Raw genomic sequence first — 15,270 nt, 5'->3', positions numbered from 1 at the left:
ATCATCATTAATGTGAGTATGGTCCAGTACTGATTTAGTGATAAACTGAAGTACCTATATAGTATACAGCTATGATGCTACGTTAGATGGCTCAAGCAGCTACGCTCAATGTCAAGTGGACAATATCTCTGGGCAGCCATGAGTGTGATTCTCCAGTGGGTGGTATGGAGAGGGCATTAGTCAGCCAGTGTCTTGAATTTCAGTGAAACAATGATTTGTTTCACTGATTACTACAGCACTGATCACTACAGACCTCCTACAGCAGTGACGTTAGTGAGCAAGGCTTCTCCAATCAGCAAAACTCCACTATAAGGCACATTGGGCTTTCAGCACAAGTCAGCAAAAACATTTGGTCAAAAAGTGAATGGGCATGTCAGAAAAGGATGTCTTCTCTGTTTTGTGCTGTATGGGGGTTGTGGCAATAAAATCTGAGTATTAAAAACAATTGGTGATTCTAAACTGGGAGGTGTATAATAAAACTTAAATATAGGCTATATTTTCCATATTCTTATATTGAATTCATCACTGAGTCAGCCTTATTTTGTCCTTTTTTAAAATAATGCATACACTAACTGCCCATCAGTTAAAGGCAATTACTTGTGCTTGTAAATGTATTATTCTGAGAGTTATAGTAATTAAACTTTCATCTCTTTTAAACTTTAAAAATTGATATTCCTGTGCACAGTTTCTGGAGTAAATAGGATTTAACACATTTCATTGTATCTCAAAAGGGGACAGGAGAAAAGCCAGTAAAAACACATTTTACGCCAAGTAAAATGTATTTAGTAGAAAGCTGTAGAGGTGCAGGGGGAGTTTATTTAATCCGTAGTAATTTATATTTAAAGACAAGTTCTCTTTGAGTTGGAGAAAGTTGGTTACTTTAAGCTACAGTTAGTAAATGGTAGTAAATTTATAGTTTACAGTTAGTAAAATACAGATCCCCATAAATAATCATTAATGTGAATCCTCCAAGTTAGCATGGGTCTTAAAATTGTTAAGTAGGGTTACAGCAGAAACACAAGTGGGTTTAAAAACGCCTGCTTCACACCTGTTACATTTTTAAATATGTTAGTGTACTTACAGTAAAATAGTTTAATGTAGATTGAATAAATTCATCTTTTGAACAAAATTTGATAAAACAGATAGATAAAACAAAAGCTTCTGCAGATTGAAATGCGTGTGTTATTCCATCCACGCATTATCAGAAAGGCACTTTTTCCTGGTGCCCTTGAGCACTGGCCACCCTGTGCCTGTCCCAGAAGCACAGGGTGCCAGGCAGCACTGCTTTGTGGTCAGGCGTGTACTCTGCACTATGTGTACACTCCCAGGTGGACAAATAGAGAACATGCAGACTCCACACAGGTGGTGCCCTAAGCCTGTGTTAAAGTCGGGAACCAAGAGCCATGTGAGTCATGAGTCTGTGCAGCCTTCGTGTTCTGCCCTTTTTCCTTTAGCTACGCCAGCGAGGACAACAGAGCTAACGATGAAAGAGTTCACCTGAACCTGTGTTCGGCTACGAATCCATGTAGCTATAAAACTGTACAGGATTGTCTGCAGAAGAACCTTATAGAAATCCTGTTGTTTACTGGTTCTGCTGATGCATGCAGTTACTGTTAAGGTCTTATTCACCTTTGCAGTGCCAGTAAAAATGAGACACACCCTTCGCATATTCAAGTTCATGTTTTGCATGTGTCTCACTGACGTCAAATAAAATGTTTGGACACATCAATAACTTTGTCATTTTTCTTTAAAGGAATGTAAAAAAAGCTTTGCCAATGAATGTATTTTTTTTAAATTAGGCAGATGTGAATTACTGAATTCCTCTGAGCTGTCTGCCTTAGCGAGATAATGTTGTTATCTCTACGTTCTCCAAGCAGCGAAAGGGAAAGCTTAACTTTTTGGAACCTGTTTTAGTGTGCCCGATCTGCTGAGATGGCAAGCCACTTCAATCGGAGTCTGTGGGATTGTGATATTATATAAACAGGCCCCCAGTGAGGAAGACAATTAGCTTTGCGCTGGTGTGGAATCATGATAAACTCTGATGATAAAGTAATAAGGCTGTCTGTGGTAATGAATACTTTTAAATATACACATTGGTCGCTATATGCTGTGATACATACACAATAGATTAACTGCCATATGTGATTTGCTGGAGTCTGTTGTTCATGTGTGCCTGAACAAATCTTTGCTCTCTGTTCTGTGTTAGGAGCTGCTTTTATTCAGACATGAACTGGCCCTGCTGCGGATATCTGCGTTCATGGGTCTGCTGATGTTTGCTGGGATTAGCGGCCTGTTCTACACACAGATAACAGGCATACTCACAGTGAGTAACATACACAGTTAAAGGGGAACCTCAGTCCCAATTTCTCCGACCGGTTATTAAACCTTGGTAACAAAATAAATGATTTAATGGTAATTTTACAAGTTTTGAAATAAACGCAAAGTGTGCACTTTCTGAAAGTGCTGTATGGTCGCCATTGTTGTCACTAGCTCCAGGTCTTGCCAGGGGCGAGATCGAGAATTTGCGTGAATTGTGATGTAAAGCTTCTCTTCCTCCTTGCTAGTCACCACAAGAACTAACGTAATTTGATGTACAGGTTGTACAGCAGACAGTTCACCATAGAGATGTTCTAACGTGATCTGTGTCCAGAGTTAACAAGTAGTGTTTGTCTGCAAGATCGTGAGCAATATTTCTATTGGATTGAAAGAGATGTATTCACAAGCCTGCTTCTTTACAATGTAACAGGGTTGCTTCACCTCACCAAACGTGTTGCTGCCTTGTTCTGAATCGCAGAATATGGCGCTGCACGTACCAGGAAATTGTCTATTTTGTCATGTAAATTGCAGGTCTTACAAGTTATTGTGTATGTTTTACTTTTATTGTGGTTTAAAATGCACTCATCAATGCACACATCAATTCTTTCTAACCCCAAAATTTAAAAACAGCATTGCAGTTTCCCTTTAAATTGACGGACGTCACTCATTTTGAAAGGTATTATGATACCAAGTTGAAAAGAGATGGTAATAGAGTTTCCTTCAGCAGGGAACAAAACCAAAATTTCTGTCAAGGGAGGAATGTTTCTTTTTGTATTTAGATTTTGATTAAATGTGATTAATACGCTGTAAAGCACTGCTTTCAGAATACTGTGAATTAGAATTAAGTGATGCAGAGCTTACAGGCAGGGTTACTTGAAGATTTAGACATTGCGTTTCCAATTTTATTGGAATATTGAGTTGTTTAAATACACAACTCAAGCACCCCAATTTTCCTGCAAAAATCAGAGTGTTCAAGAAGCAGTTTTCTTACTTCATTGCTGCTGCTCTATATTGCTTTGTGCCCTATGTGTCATGCTGTTGCAGCAAAGGATGAAAAACTGAAGGAACTGAAGGTGGCATTTCCAGAAAAGAATTGTGCCAAAATAGTAAGAGAGCACGGCCTATGAAAATCTGTGCAAGGAGTACCACCAACTGTGTTTTTCAAATGATCAATTTAAAGTATTTTAAGGGAACAGGAAGAAAATGATTGAGACATGTTATTTTCAATATGGGAGTATCTGTCCTTGTAGAAAAAAACAACACTTTTTTTCAGTGCCAGTCAGCCTGTGTGTTCTGCATTTCCCTGAGGATAGAGGCTTGTGTATATTATGGATTACTTGATCTGGTGGCATGCGATATCGCATAGGAACAGATCAGAAGACGAAATATGATTTAATCTCCCTCAAATAATATTATTTCATAGAGAAAAATGATTGAGAAGGGCAAGTTTTCCCTTCTGGATGTCCCAGAACATCCATCCATTCATCTTCTGAAGCAATCCAGTTCTTGGTCGAGGGGAAACCAGAGCCAGGCCCAGCAAGCAACGGGCACAAGGCAGAGTACACCCTTGATGGGACTGCAGGCCATGGCAGGGCAGACGCACACACCAGGGCCAGTCACCCTACTGTAGCAGTATGTCTTGGGCGTGTAGGAGAAAACCAAAGCACACAGTGAACATGCACATGAACACAGGGGGAGAACATTCAGACTCCATGCAGACAGAGTGCTAACCAATGCTAACCACTGTGTCACATCCTTACATTTGTATCACACTTTTCATTGCAAAGAATCCCAAAGTACCTCACATAAGGAGAGCATACACTTCATTCACACTGAAATATAGCACCCACCTTGGTGACCTATGGCAGCCTTCATCCAGCCACTCCACTATACAGCAGATCTGTTGGTGAAATCAGTTGGATTAATGGAGAACTGTTACGTCCCTGCGTGACAAACGATTCTTACAAAGATCTCTTTAACCCTCACCCTCAAGGTTCTTTTTAGACTTATCAGCTATATTAATATTCTGAACATGTGCCCAGTTATAAACAAGACGACGCCATTCCAGTAGATCCATGGATCTCTCCCAGTCATTTCTGGAAAGAAACCAAGATATCAGTTTTACAACGTCTTGACTTCCACAACTCCGTGGTTAAAGAAGTGCCTCCTTTCGATTTTAAATGCACTTCCACATAGATTTCTCCCTATGTCCTTCAGTATATTTCCTTGTGACCATGATAATTTGGAAAGAACTTATCCAAACAAAACATGGTGTCAGATTTCATCAGAGCAAGATTTCTTTAATTAATCTGTTATCAGTCATTATATCAGTGGACAATACCACAAGTTTAAGATATACTGTATAAGTATACAAATATTTTGTATTTAGCTGGTTATACACAGGCAGTTAACTGGAAGCTTTGTGTCAAAGCTAATTAAATAACATTATCAGAGGCAATTATATATGGAAATGTTGGGTTGCTCTGAAAGAAATTGGTAAGACTTGTGGTGTACTTTTATAAAACATGTTTTTTTTAATTCATGTTAAGATTCTGCTGATGTTCTAAATAAAACATCTGTTTATTTACCATTCAATATAAATTGTATAAAACAGGGAAGTGATGTCTCTAATACTCTTAAGAGAATTTAGTTTTATGGGAACCTGCCAGTTGCTGGCACATCCTAATATCCTCACTAAACCTGCATGAGGCTTAATTTTAGCCTGCTTCTGTTTGAATACCTTTTATCATACCTTAGAAGAGCTGCATTATCACTAGGTATGAAATCCAGTCCTACCCAGACTCCCTATAATGAAATAAAATTTAAGGTGTACAGATACAAAGATAATAATGTACTTACAGTATGGTATTTTAGTTAAAACATTTCAAAGAAAATAGTGATAAAGATTGGCCAATTATGACAATGCTTTTTGATTGTAAAGGCAGGAGATGAAGAATTGAGAATCTGTCCTGCTAAACTAAGGAAATGTTTCCTGTGTTTATAATGTGGACTATAAATGGTAACAGATTTCTGCTGTGAAACAATAAACTGCTTGCGCTGTTTTAATCAAAACAGTATCAAGCACATCCCCATATCCCTAGCTGTTTTGACATTTTGTTGAAGGTATTTAGTGGTAATTCACAATCTGTTGTCTATAGTAGCATATCAAAGGAAAATCCCCATCTTCGAATGGGTTTGTAGGTAACGGGATAATCACTTTTGACTGTGATCCTTTAATTGAACGCATCGTGTGAGGGCTGGGAAAGAGGATTAACTCTGACCCAGTTAAAATAATTAGAAATTACTCGTACCCTTTAAAAATAACAGATAACCTAATCTTATTTTCCATCTAAAAGTCTGATCTTCCAACCCTGTGCTACCAGATGTTTGAACAGAGCTGTGCCTGTGATGAGACTAATCTGGGATCTGATTTTAAGGCTTACATTTCTTGTTTAAAGGGAAGATTCCATGAAGGAAGTCCCTCAATTTATCCAGATGTTCTTCCACATGTGGTTCCGTTTGTTTGCCTGAGGCAAAAGCAAAAAAGAGTACAGTTTTCTGATTCAGTCCAGTCTAATTTGGCTGATTTACTGCTTCACCAGCTTTCTTCGAGGAAAGCAGACTGTTACAGATCATTTGAAGCAAGAAATGGCATTATGATGTTTCTGGAGGTAATTCACAGTCCCCACATTTTATTCATAATTATTAACCTGCTCATATTCCAGTTGTGCATATCATACACACGGAAAAGAAAAAAAGGTTTTTCTTGTGCTTCTGTGATTGTGTATTTCACCACTTGAGCACAGAAGGTGAAGTGTGGCAGTCAGTGATTATTTTGCTGAAATGAGGAAGAAAAGTTTTCTTTGCTCATTTGAACTGTAGTGTCCCATCTCTGGTTTCAATAGGAAGTTCTCCCGCAAAACACAAGAGATGATAATGTATCCAGCATGTCATGCATAAAACAATACAGGACAAGAAAATCAATAAAATAACAAAATGTACAGTATGGGTTTAAATAAGTAAATATTCAGATAAAACCTGGAATAAGATGTAAAGGGTCTAAATCTTAATGTAACATTGCCTGTGACCATCAAAACTCTGATTTTATTCACACATTTCAGAGACAACAAAGTCAGAAATGAAAAAAACATCATTATTAGCTACTTATTATTATGGATTATTATATATTATATATTTATGAACAACATAAAATCTTTCAGTGCTACGTACTGTATGGGAGGAAACTCAGCAATATATAATTGAACAGCAAACCTTAATATGATTTTATTGACACTTCCTCTGTGAAGAGGATCCAAATTAATTGCGTATGAGCCCCTTTGTTTATATGCAGTCTCAAGCTTATTACTTTAAAAATCAAACTTGAATGACCCCTGACCTCTGAATGTACGATGGCAGAGGAGTGGCCTCAGGACAAGACAGACATTGTTACTGGCTCAGTAGAAGGCACCCTTCCCCTAGTGTCAGTTCTTACTCAGGGGCTCGTGTCGCTGTCAGGAAATGCCACTCGACCACTGGCTGAGCACAAAGCCCAGGACCCCTCCTGAGGGAGAACAGGAAGAACACGGAGGAGGAACTTGGCATACTTGGCCACATACCAACTTCCTGTCATAGTTAAAAAATATACCTCACACCCCCAGATAGTTCTCCAACAAAAGAAGCTTCTGCTTTTAAGAGCTGGAGAAATATGTGCCTGAACATCAGTTACCGTATGTCACTTGAATAAACACACACGCTTGGTGATGTACACAATTTAGAATGTTGCCATTTGAATTTGCTGAGTTTAGAAATGTGGTAGCACTATTCTTGAAGAATAACCTGTCTAAAAATACTTTATTTTCTGCTTTGATTTGCCATTTTATATTCTGATTTTGTTGCATTGAATGTAATTATTAAGGTCGTACAGTACAGCATTTAGTTTCAAGATTCACAGAAGAAAAATAACAGTGTATGAGACTGCGTATGCATGAGGCACATATCATTTTCACCACAAGACAATGCCTGCAAGTAAATCTCTTCTGTAAACTTAAACACCCCATGATCATTGTTATATCACTGTTTTCACTGGAGTTGGATACCTGTAGTTTTTTTGTAGTGTGGTAAACTGCATGCATTGCTCATTTGGAACTTGTGCCTTTATATACACAAGAAAGCCACCCTAAGTGGAGAGCAATTATAGGGTGTCTGTTCTGACTCTCACAGCATGTCACAGGGGCTGGGGGTCTGGCAGGAGACAGCAAAGTAACCCGCTGGGTATGGCACAGCCGGCTGCAGTTACAGATGATTCAAGAAGAGCTCAGCTTTTTCCGCATTACTAGGTGCAGAAAGAAGGTGATGCGAGGTCCAATGAGGAAGTCGTGGCTCTCAGCAGTCTGGTGATTGTGACAGGGAAACATAAACGGCTCTGGTTCGGAGTTACATCTGTCTGCAACATCTTATACTGGAGGATTCTCGCATCTCAAGAGTCCAAGAGAGAGATCACAGTTCAATCAGTGCCGCAGTTATGACGCGAGCATGAATGCAGAGGGCCAGTCAAATCCCACTTTGTCCACATACTGGACATTTCCAAACCAATCCTTTCTATTTCTTTCTCTGAAATGTTCAGATGAGCAATCAGAAAAGGTTTTTCATGCTTAAATATTTGCAAGCAATTCATTTATAAAAACCGTGCTTTCAAGTCTGAAAGGAAACATTATCTGCATTGCTGTACAATGTCAGTTGAGAGAATGTTTTTTGTTTCCAATTAAATTGTTATTCATGTGCTTGTAGTCAAATGTGTTGTCTGCCGGGACAATTTCCAAAAACCTCCATGTGATTGACTCATGAAACATTGCTGTGTTAGACTACGGGTTGAGAGAAGTACTCTCAACTGCATTACATGTTCTCAATCATCAAGTGAAATTTAGACGTATTTTTGCAAGTAATCTGTTTGAAGTATTGAACCTTCCCTGTGATTTTCATCCTACTGACCTTTTGCTTCTTGCCTAAATTATGTGTCACCTTTTCTGCATATTTTCAGTTGGGAACTTGAATATAATGATTGTGGCTGTATTTAGTACTTTAGAAACACATTGAAAAGCTAAATGTGATCTGTGATCTCCTGCTTCCCTGCTCAAACCTAAAGGTTTATTCTTACAGCGGTATAGGCTCATACAGTGGCTATCCAAAGTATTCGCCCCCCTTGGACCTATTCATATTTCATTGTGTTACAATATGGAATCATAATGTAGCTAATTTTGTGCTATAGATCAACACACTCTGTAATGTCAAAGTTGAAATAAAATTCTACAGATCCTCCTTAATGAATTAAAATGATATGTATCAGAAAATAACTGATTGCATAAGTTTTCACCCCCCATTGAGTCCATATTTGGCGGTGTCACCTCTGCCAGAAGTTATAAAAATAAGCCTTCGTGGATACGCTGTACAAATCAGGAAATTGCTTTTTTTGCCCATTATTCTTTTTTCTTATACTTTTTATAGGCTCATAACTTTTTCTCTCTGTCTGACCCTCATGATTTCTCAAAGAACTCATACAGTGGTGTTTTGTTGTCTGACGTGTGTGTGTAACTAACAGCAAATGTGCATTTTACAGAGTTTCCTGGTCCTGTGGCTGCAGCTCTGGGCTGTACAACAGTTGGCTTGCACAGCCAGCAGAATGATAATACAAGTCTTTTTCATTTACTTTACAGGACATGACTACCATTGAGAAAATGTCACATTATTATGATGAAACGTGAGTATTCCATGCTTCATTTATCCCCTGTTCATTTTAGAGATGGGGATTTAAAAGGTGGTGCATGTAATTTTTATTCAGAAAACCCATGGCCGTATTTCCTTTGGGGCCATATTTCCTTAGGACATAGCTGACCAAGGTTAAAAATATGAAGAAGAGGAAGAAAGTCAAGATTCTGTGTCTTGTGCTGTCAGTCTGCTGTTAGGCTTTTGGCAGCAAGTGCCTGTCATTATTTGTTGTCAAACAAGTCATGTCTGTGACCCAGACTGTTTGAGTTAACCACTGAGGACTAATAGTGTTTCCTTTGTTCCAAGCACACCACTATGACATATCAGAATTAATCAAAAAAGTCTTATGCATAACATAAAACAAATTTTACATAATTGAATTATATTTCTTCAAGGGTTTCTTGGCATCACTGTAGCTTGCAAAGTTTCCTACCTGAAGGTAAAAGTTTGAATCTAATGCATTGTATTTAAAACAGACGTATCTTGCTTCAACAGTAAGCTACAAAGAGCCACAATTACCATACTATGATAATTCCCTGTGTTGAAGCAGCTGTACCAGAATTATATTATAATAAGAAATAATAAGAAAGAAAGGCTTATTGTATTGCTGAGGTGTTCCTTTTTTATTGTCTTGTATTTCCTTTTACTCTTAGATGTTTTTTGTAAAAGATTTTCTCTGTCTTTGTTTAGAGATTTTAAGGGTGATGTAGTCAAATCAGATTGATCAAGAAATACAAATCTGTATTTTTTGCAAGTTGCCACTGAACGTTCATTTTCGGTGACTGTTGGCTGCGCGGATAGCTTTGAAGGTTTCAGCTGAATAAGACTAATTTGGCTCGACTGTTTTGTCTGGTTTATAAATGAGTCAAGGGTAGTTCGCCAGCAGCACAACAGTTAAGAGAACACAAAAGAAGGTAACGTGCTCCCCGAATGTTATTTTACTTGACCGCTAGCGGCTTTAAAGCCACAAAAAAGGTTCTTAGTTTGGCCCTCAGTTTTTCAACTCGTGTTTAGACTTTTTTGTACTTATGTTCGGCCCTATTGTTTTTGCGAGTGTGAAGAATACTGTGGCCAAAACTGCATCACGCAGAGGCCATAGTAACCCCTTCAGTTCGCAGTCCTCCAAGCCCCCTCCCTCTCTCCCTCTTTCCCTCTCTATCCTTCTGTTGTTGGGGTTGACTGTAGCTCCCCGCGGGAGCGTGCTCTCTGGTCTCACGGACGCTCTCTCTCTCCAGTTCCAGGCTCAGAAAGCCATGGCAGCAGACCTTTGCGGAGGTTTTTGGCACACGCTGGAAGATCCTGTGGTTCTTTCCTTTCAGGAAAAGGCAGCCTCTGCAAGTCCTCTATGACTTTCCCAGTCACCTATAGGCAGATGGAAGAAGCTCAGCCCCCAGAAGGCAGGAAGCCATTTTGAAAGGTTTTGGGGAAATAACCATACTTCTCCCTGGAATTTTCTGAGACTGAACTTGTAACCCCCAATATTGCAAAGCTGTTGTGGTTTAACAGCTGTAGTAATGATTCCCTGTTTAGCAGACACAAAAGAGTGGGGCACAGAAGTAGTTGTTTTTTCTGTTTCCCCCATTCCAGCTGAAACCTATATATAAATGTGTAGCCTTTTTTATCAAAAAACCCTTAAGATTAAAAATGGAATCCAGGAAGATATTATTGAGTCTCTAGGTCTTTGTCCTGCTTAATATAAAAGCCATTATCTTTGGGCCTTATCATTAATCCCTCCTTTCTTTTATTATATTGATTTTGTCAAAGGGAGATGAGGGTTGAAACTTTTTTTTTGCGTGTCTTCTCCGTTTCCTGGGTAACCTTCATTTGTTCAGGCCTTGGCACAGCACCCCTGGGTTATATGTGTACCATGTGACACGGTGTTGGTGCCAAGCAGGCTCCTCAGGATGATCGGCCTTTTTGTCAGCGTTTATGGGATTGAGGCTGACAGGTCTGAAGTTGAGCTGTGACCTCTGGCAAGCTTAAGGGCGACAAGTATCTCAGCCAAGTATAGCACATTTTGAGCTGATTTTACTGTTGCAGTCTACTCCAGATTGGAACAAATGGTTCTATACCTGTTAACACAACATTTCTTATCAAACATATTCTAAAAAGTGAAAATGTATTTGAAATAATTGCGTTGATTTAATTTTCTGGTTTATTATTTCTTATTTTACTTTTTTTTCTTTTTGAGGGGCCTTTTTTAATCTGTCTGTCAAGTGCGTCTTTTTAAATCCTTAAAAAAGTGCTGAATCGCATGCATTCTTTTTGGAGGCAGCTGTTTAGAATTTTTCTTTTTACACTCCATGATAGTGTCCCAGATGATATATGGTTATATAATCAAGTGTTTTGCTTTCTTGTTCTGGCTGCATTTCTTTAAAAGCTGAAGTCACACTGGGGAGTTATTGTCAATGAAATTCTATATCAATTGGTATGATATTTTAATATTTAGCATAATCTTCACAGTCTGTAACTGCTGTTTTTTTCTTTTGAAAAGGTAGTTTTGTGTATAGAATTAAAAACTGTGAAAGATGATCACATATTTAAAAAAGCATTAAGTTGCCTGTATTTTTGACAATGGAACGTCACATTTGGACCAAGGTCCTGACATGTCACCCCCAGTACTCCTTACTATTGAAGCAGACATGCTTTATCAGTTCAGCTATGCGCAAGCTTTGTGCATTGCGTTGTTTCAGCCAATGTTTTTTGTGACATTTTAACAGGTCTGTGTTTTCACCAGTGGCATGCTCTGTATCATGTGTCTCACTTAACCGCAGATTTACTCAAAGTCAAAGTCAAACCTGTAACTGATTTTATTACACCTAAAACTGTGACTCCGAAAGAAAATACGTTTGATGTTTACTCACTGGTTTGTGCTGTGGGATTGGTTTGTTTTACACATCCAAAAATAAAGTCTTAAGTGCCTCTGTATACAGTTAGTATTGTGATAGAGCATGGTCAACCACATTTAACACTGAGAAACCAAAGAGACTGTAACGTTAGGTTATCATTGTTGGCGTGGTGGACTGTCCTGCGATTAGCTGCAATATTGAATCTAAACATGTGACTAATATTTAAAAGTAAAGAACCTTCCCCCTGTTATTAAAAGTCCATACTGGTCATGGTTTTGTAACTTCAAATTTAGGAGAACATTTTTGGCATTCCTTTACTAAGCTTTGCACTTGCTGCTCTGAATTACTGTGCTCTCAAATAAATGTCCTTTAGGAGCAACAAGGATAATTTTGATGTGTTCCATGCTCTTTTAAGACATTTTTCTCCAATATTCCTTTTACTTATTGACCAAAAGCAGCAAAAACTATTTATTCAGCTGCATCGGCTGTACAAATTTAAATTCCAAAAATGTTAGAAGCTAATTGTGTCCCAAATATACAGTGAACACACTCCAAAATCAAGAAGCAATAAGGATAGGCTGAGAAAGAGGGGAAAAACCATCATGTTATGTTAGGTGAGTTCATTCAGATATCCCAGGAAGTAATTTCTTTGTAAGTGAGCAGGTAAAAATGGAAGATTATGATTTCCTTAGTGCTTTTTGATACTAAGCAGGGGAACTGTTGTTTCAGCCTTTCTACACAAAGTCACCAGCTTCTTCAGTTGATTCAGTTCTTCAGACATTTACTACCTAGACTTAAAGAATACACATATATTTATATTTCTATATCAGTTTTAAAAAGCTAGAGAGGATTTCACAATTTTTACTAGTTGATATTGTGGTCTCATAATTCTTAGTACATTTAAAGTTATGGTGTATCATTAAATGTAGAAATGTTCTTGTAGTTTTGTCTTATTGGATTTGTAGTATAGATTTTATATATAGATTTTTAACGATACAAGTCCTTATTTAAATATATTTAAGTTTTTTTCTGGGAAAAAAACAGTACCCTTAAAGCTGTGCTCTCATAGTATTTCCATCCCGTTGAATTGCTAGTTGTGTGACCTTGCCTTCACCATGTTGAGAAAGTGCCCCGTTTACACTAAATAGGGTTTTTTTTCCAGCAGAGTTTTCACTTCCAGAAAGTCAGTTCATTGTTAACAAAAAGCTTTTAAGGTGCAACTTAAAAGTATAAACTGAAGCAAAATCTGTTTTGCTCTCAAGGGAGATTTAATAAACCCCAATCCTACCTCTGTAGATTATAGAGTTCATATTCCTGTATACCTAATGATATAATATGAAATTCCTCTGCTTGCCTGTCAGGGTCCCCAAATGGTTTAATATGATTAAATTCACTTTCCAAACATTTGCATTCTGGAGGGAAATTTTAAAAGATGTATAAATGTGAACTGTGTGTTTTATTTCAGAGGCTGTGGACACTTGCTTTCCCTGAACATGTCATAGAACATGACCTAAATTTGAATCCCCTTTCCCTGTTTAAACAAATAGGAAAGGAAGCACGCAAACAAATCTTTATTACAGTCCCTCTAGTTATGTGTACACATGGGGACTCGGTTCTCACTTGATCTCTTTATTGAGTATTTAGATATTACTTAAAAGGCTGCATGATTAAATATCTATATAACATGTTATATAATATCTTATGTAATATGTGCAATATCTATATAACATATCTATATCATATTGTCTATGACAATTTAATCCTTTCAGGAAGAGCAAGCAGAGGTTGCTTCCTAGGTGACAGGCACGTGTTTCCGTTTATAAACTGTTTCAGATTGCCCTCTAGGAAGGAAGTTCTAGGAAACCAACCTTATGATATTAAATTGTTCGTGGATCTTGACAAGTTAAGCATTTAATCTTATATTTATGGGTACATGTGAACCTTTTATCTTCAATATATGCACAAAATTCTACATTATATATATGATGTCAACTCTGTAGTCGATTTGACACTCATTCAGTGAAGCAGATAGACTAAATCATTTTTTAAAATATAAAGTCACTGCATTCAATCAACTTTTAGCATTGCATGAAAGCAAACAGTCCTGTGAAAAGTTAATTTTGTCTATATAATTGCTTCTCTGATATGTGTTTAAATGTGGCATTAGTGAAACAGAATCTAGATAATTAAAAAGGTCTAGTTTCCTGGGACAACCCTTCAGTTGAGTTGGTGGTTAAATGTCAAGGTTTAAGCTTTGTGTGAAACATGTTTTTGATTAATTTCCAAAGGTTTACTGGTCTTGTTGTGCTGTATCCTTAGTGTTTATTATGTCTGTGTTAACATAGTGGGTATAACTATGCATTAGTGTTCAGCATCTTCTTAATATTGCTGTGCACAGCAATATTAAGAAAAGGGTTATTATTCAGGTGTAATATACAGTAAGTGCCGTTTTAACTGCATTTTTATATTGATTTTTATGTTTTTTATTTATTTTTGCAAAGGCTTTATTTATATTAGATTTCTTTACATTGTGATTATGGGAGATCCTATTCCAGAACTGTAATTTATTATGGTTTTATTTTTTAAATAAACAATTTATTAGCACAAGCTGGCTGAAGTGTTTCCTTGGGAAAGTGGTTTTAACAGTCTGGGATGGTTGCTTGTTAAAATGTTTTTACTTTACATTTTCATTCGATTTTATGTTAAGTTGTTTCTTAAGGGACAGATAACCCAGAAATTGTCCTAACCTAGAAATAATAACATGGAGCTATCAGAAATGTCAAGAAATTGCTCTTGTGGGAAAAAGAAAGGAGTAAGTCCAAAAGCATGCACTGTGTCAGCATGGACAGCATTTCTTTTATCAGCAGATCTTTTTATTATTCCTTCTTGTTCTTCTTGTAAGCTGCTCTTGATTTGCGTTGCCTTATTAGTGTTTATTAGTTATTAGTTTATTGTATATGAGTTATGGGTTGTTTATGTGTTCCACATTAACAAATGGATGATGAAGTGTTTGCACACAAAAATAGTGAAACGTGTTATGTGCCTAGGACACAATCTGAGGGTTGGTTAATTTTTAAATAAAAACATTATATTAATACAAGAGTACCACTTTTAGTAATAGTAGGACTTGTATACAAGAATATTTTAGTATTTAGTACTTCCCATCCCTACGTGAGATTGCAGTGCTCAGTAATATTGACATTATCATTAAAGTTAACGTTCACATCATTCCCCATAACAAAAAAAAATATGTTCTTCCAAATTTCAAAGTCTGAATATTACCAATAACCTTTCTATTACCTACTTCATCAGCCTTTCCCCATTTATGCTTTCACTGTCTTTT

General features: G+C 37.3%; 1 protein-coding gene across 3 annotated transcripts in view; it reads left to right on the top strand.

Annotated features, from left to right (window-relative positions):
- zdhhc21 (zinc finger DHHC-type palmitoyltransferase 21) overlaps positions 1–14,534 on the top strand; it is a 33,789-nt gene extending 19,255 nt beyond the window's left edge. For all 3 annotated transcript variants that reach the window (XM_006629736.3, XM_015345134.2, XM_015345135.2), the window contains exons 7-9: positions 2,207–2,323; positions 9,027–9,070; positions 10,314–14,534. In XM_006629736.3, coding sequence (XP_006629799.1) covers positions 2,207–2,323; positions 9,027–9,070; positions 10,314–10,446 — 294 coding nt within the window. In that variant the 3' untranslated portion in view covers positions 10,447–14,534. The remainder of the gene's footprint in view (positions 1–2,206; positions 2,324–9,026; positions 9,071–10,313) is intronic.
- The last annotated feature ends 736 nt before the right edge of the window (positions 14,535–15,270 follow it).

This window comes from Lepisosteus oculatus, chromosome 1, assembly GCF_040954835.1.
Source record: "Lepisosteus oculatus isolate fLepOcu1 chromosome 1, fLepOcu1.hap2, whole genome shotgun sequence".
NCBI classification, from domain to species: Eukaryota; Metazoa; Chordata; class Actinopteri; order Semionotiformes; family Lepisosteidae; genus Lepisosteus; species Lepisosteus oculatus.
This window is presented reverse-complemented; position numbering and strand designations above follow the sequence as displayed.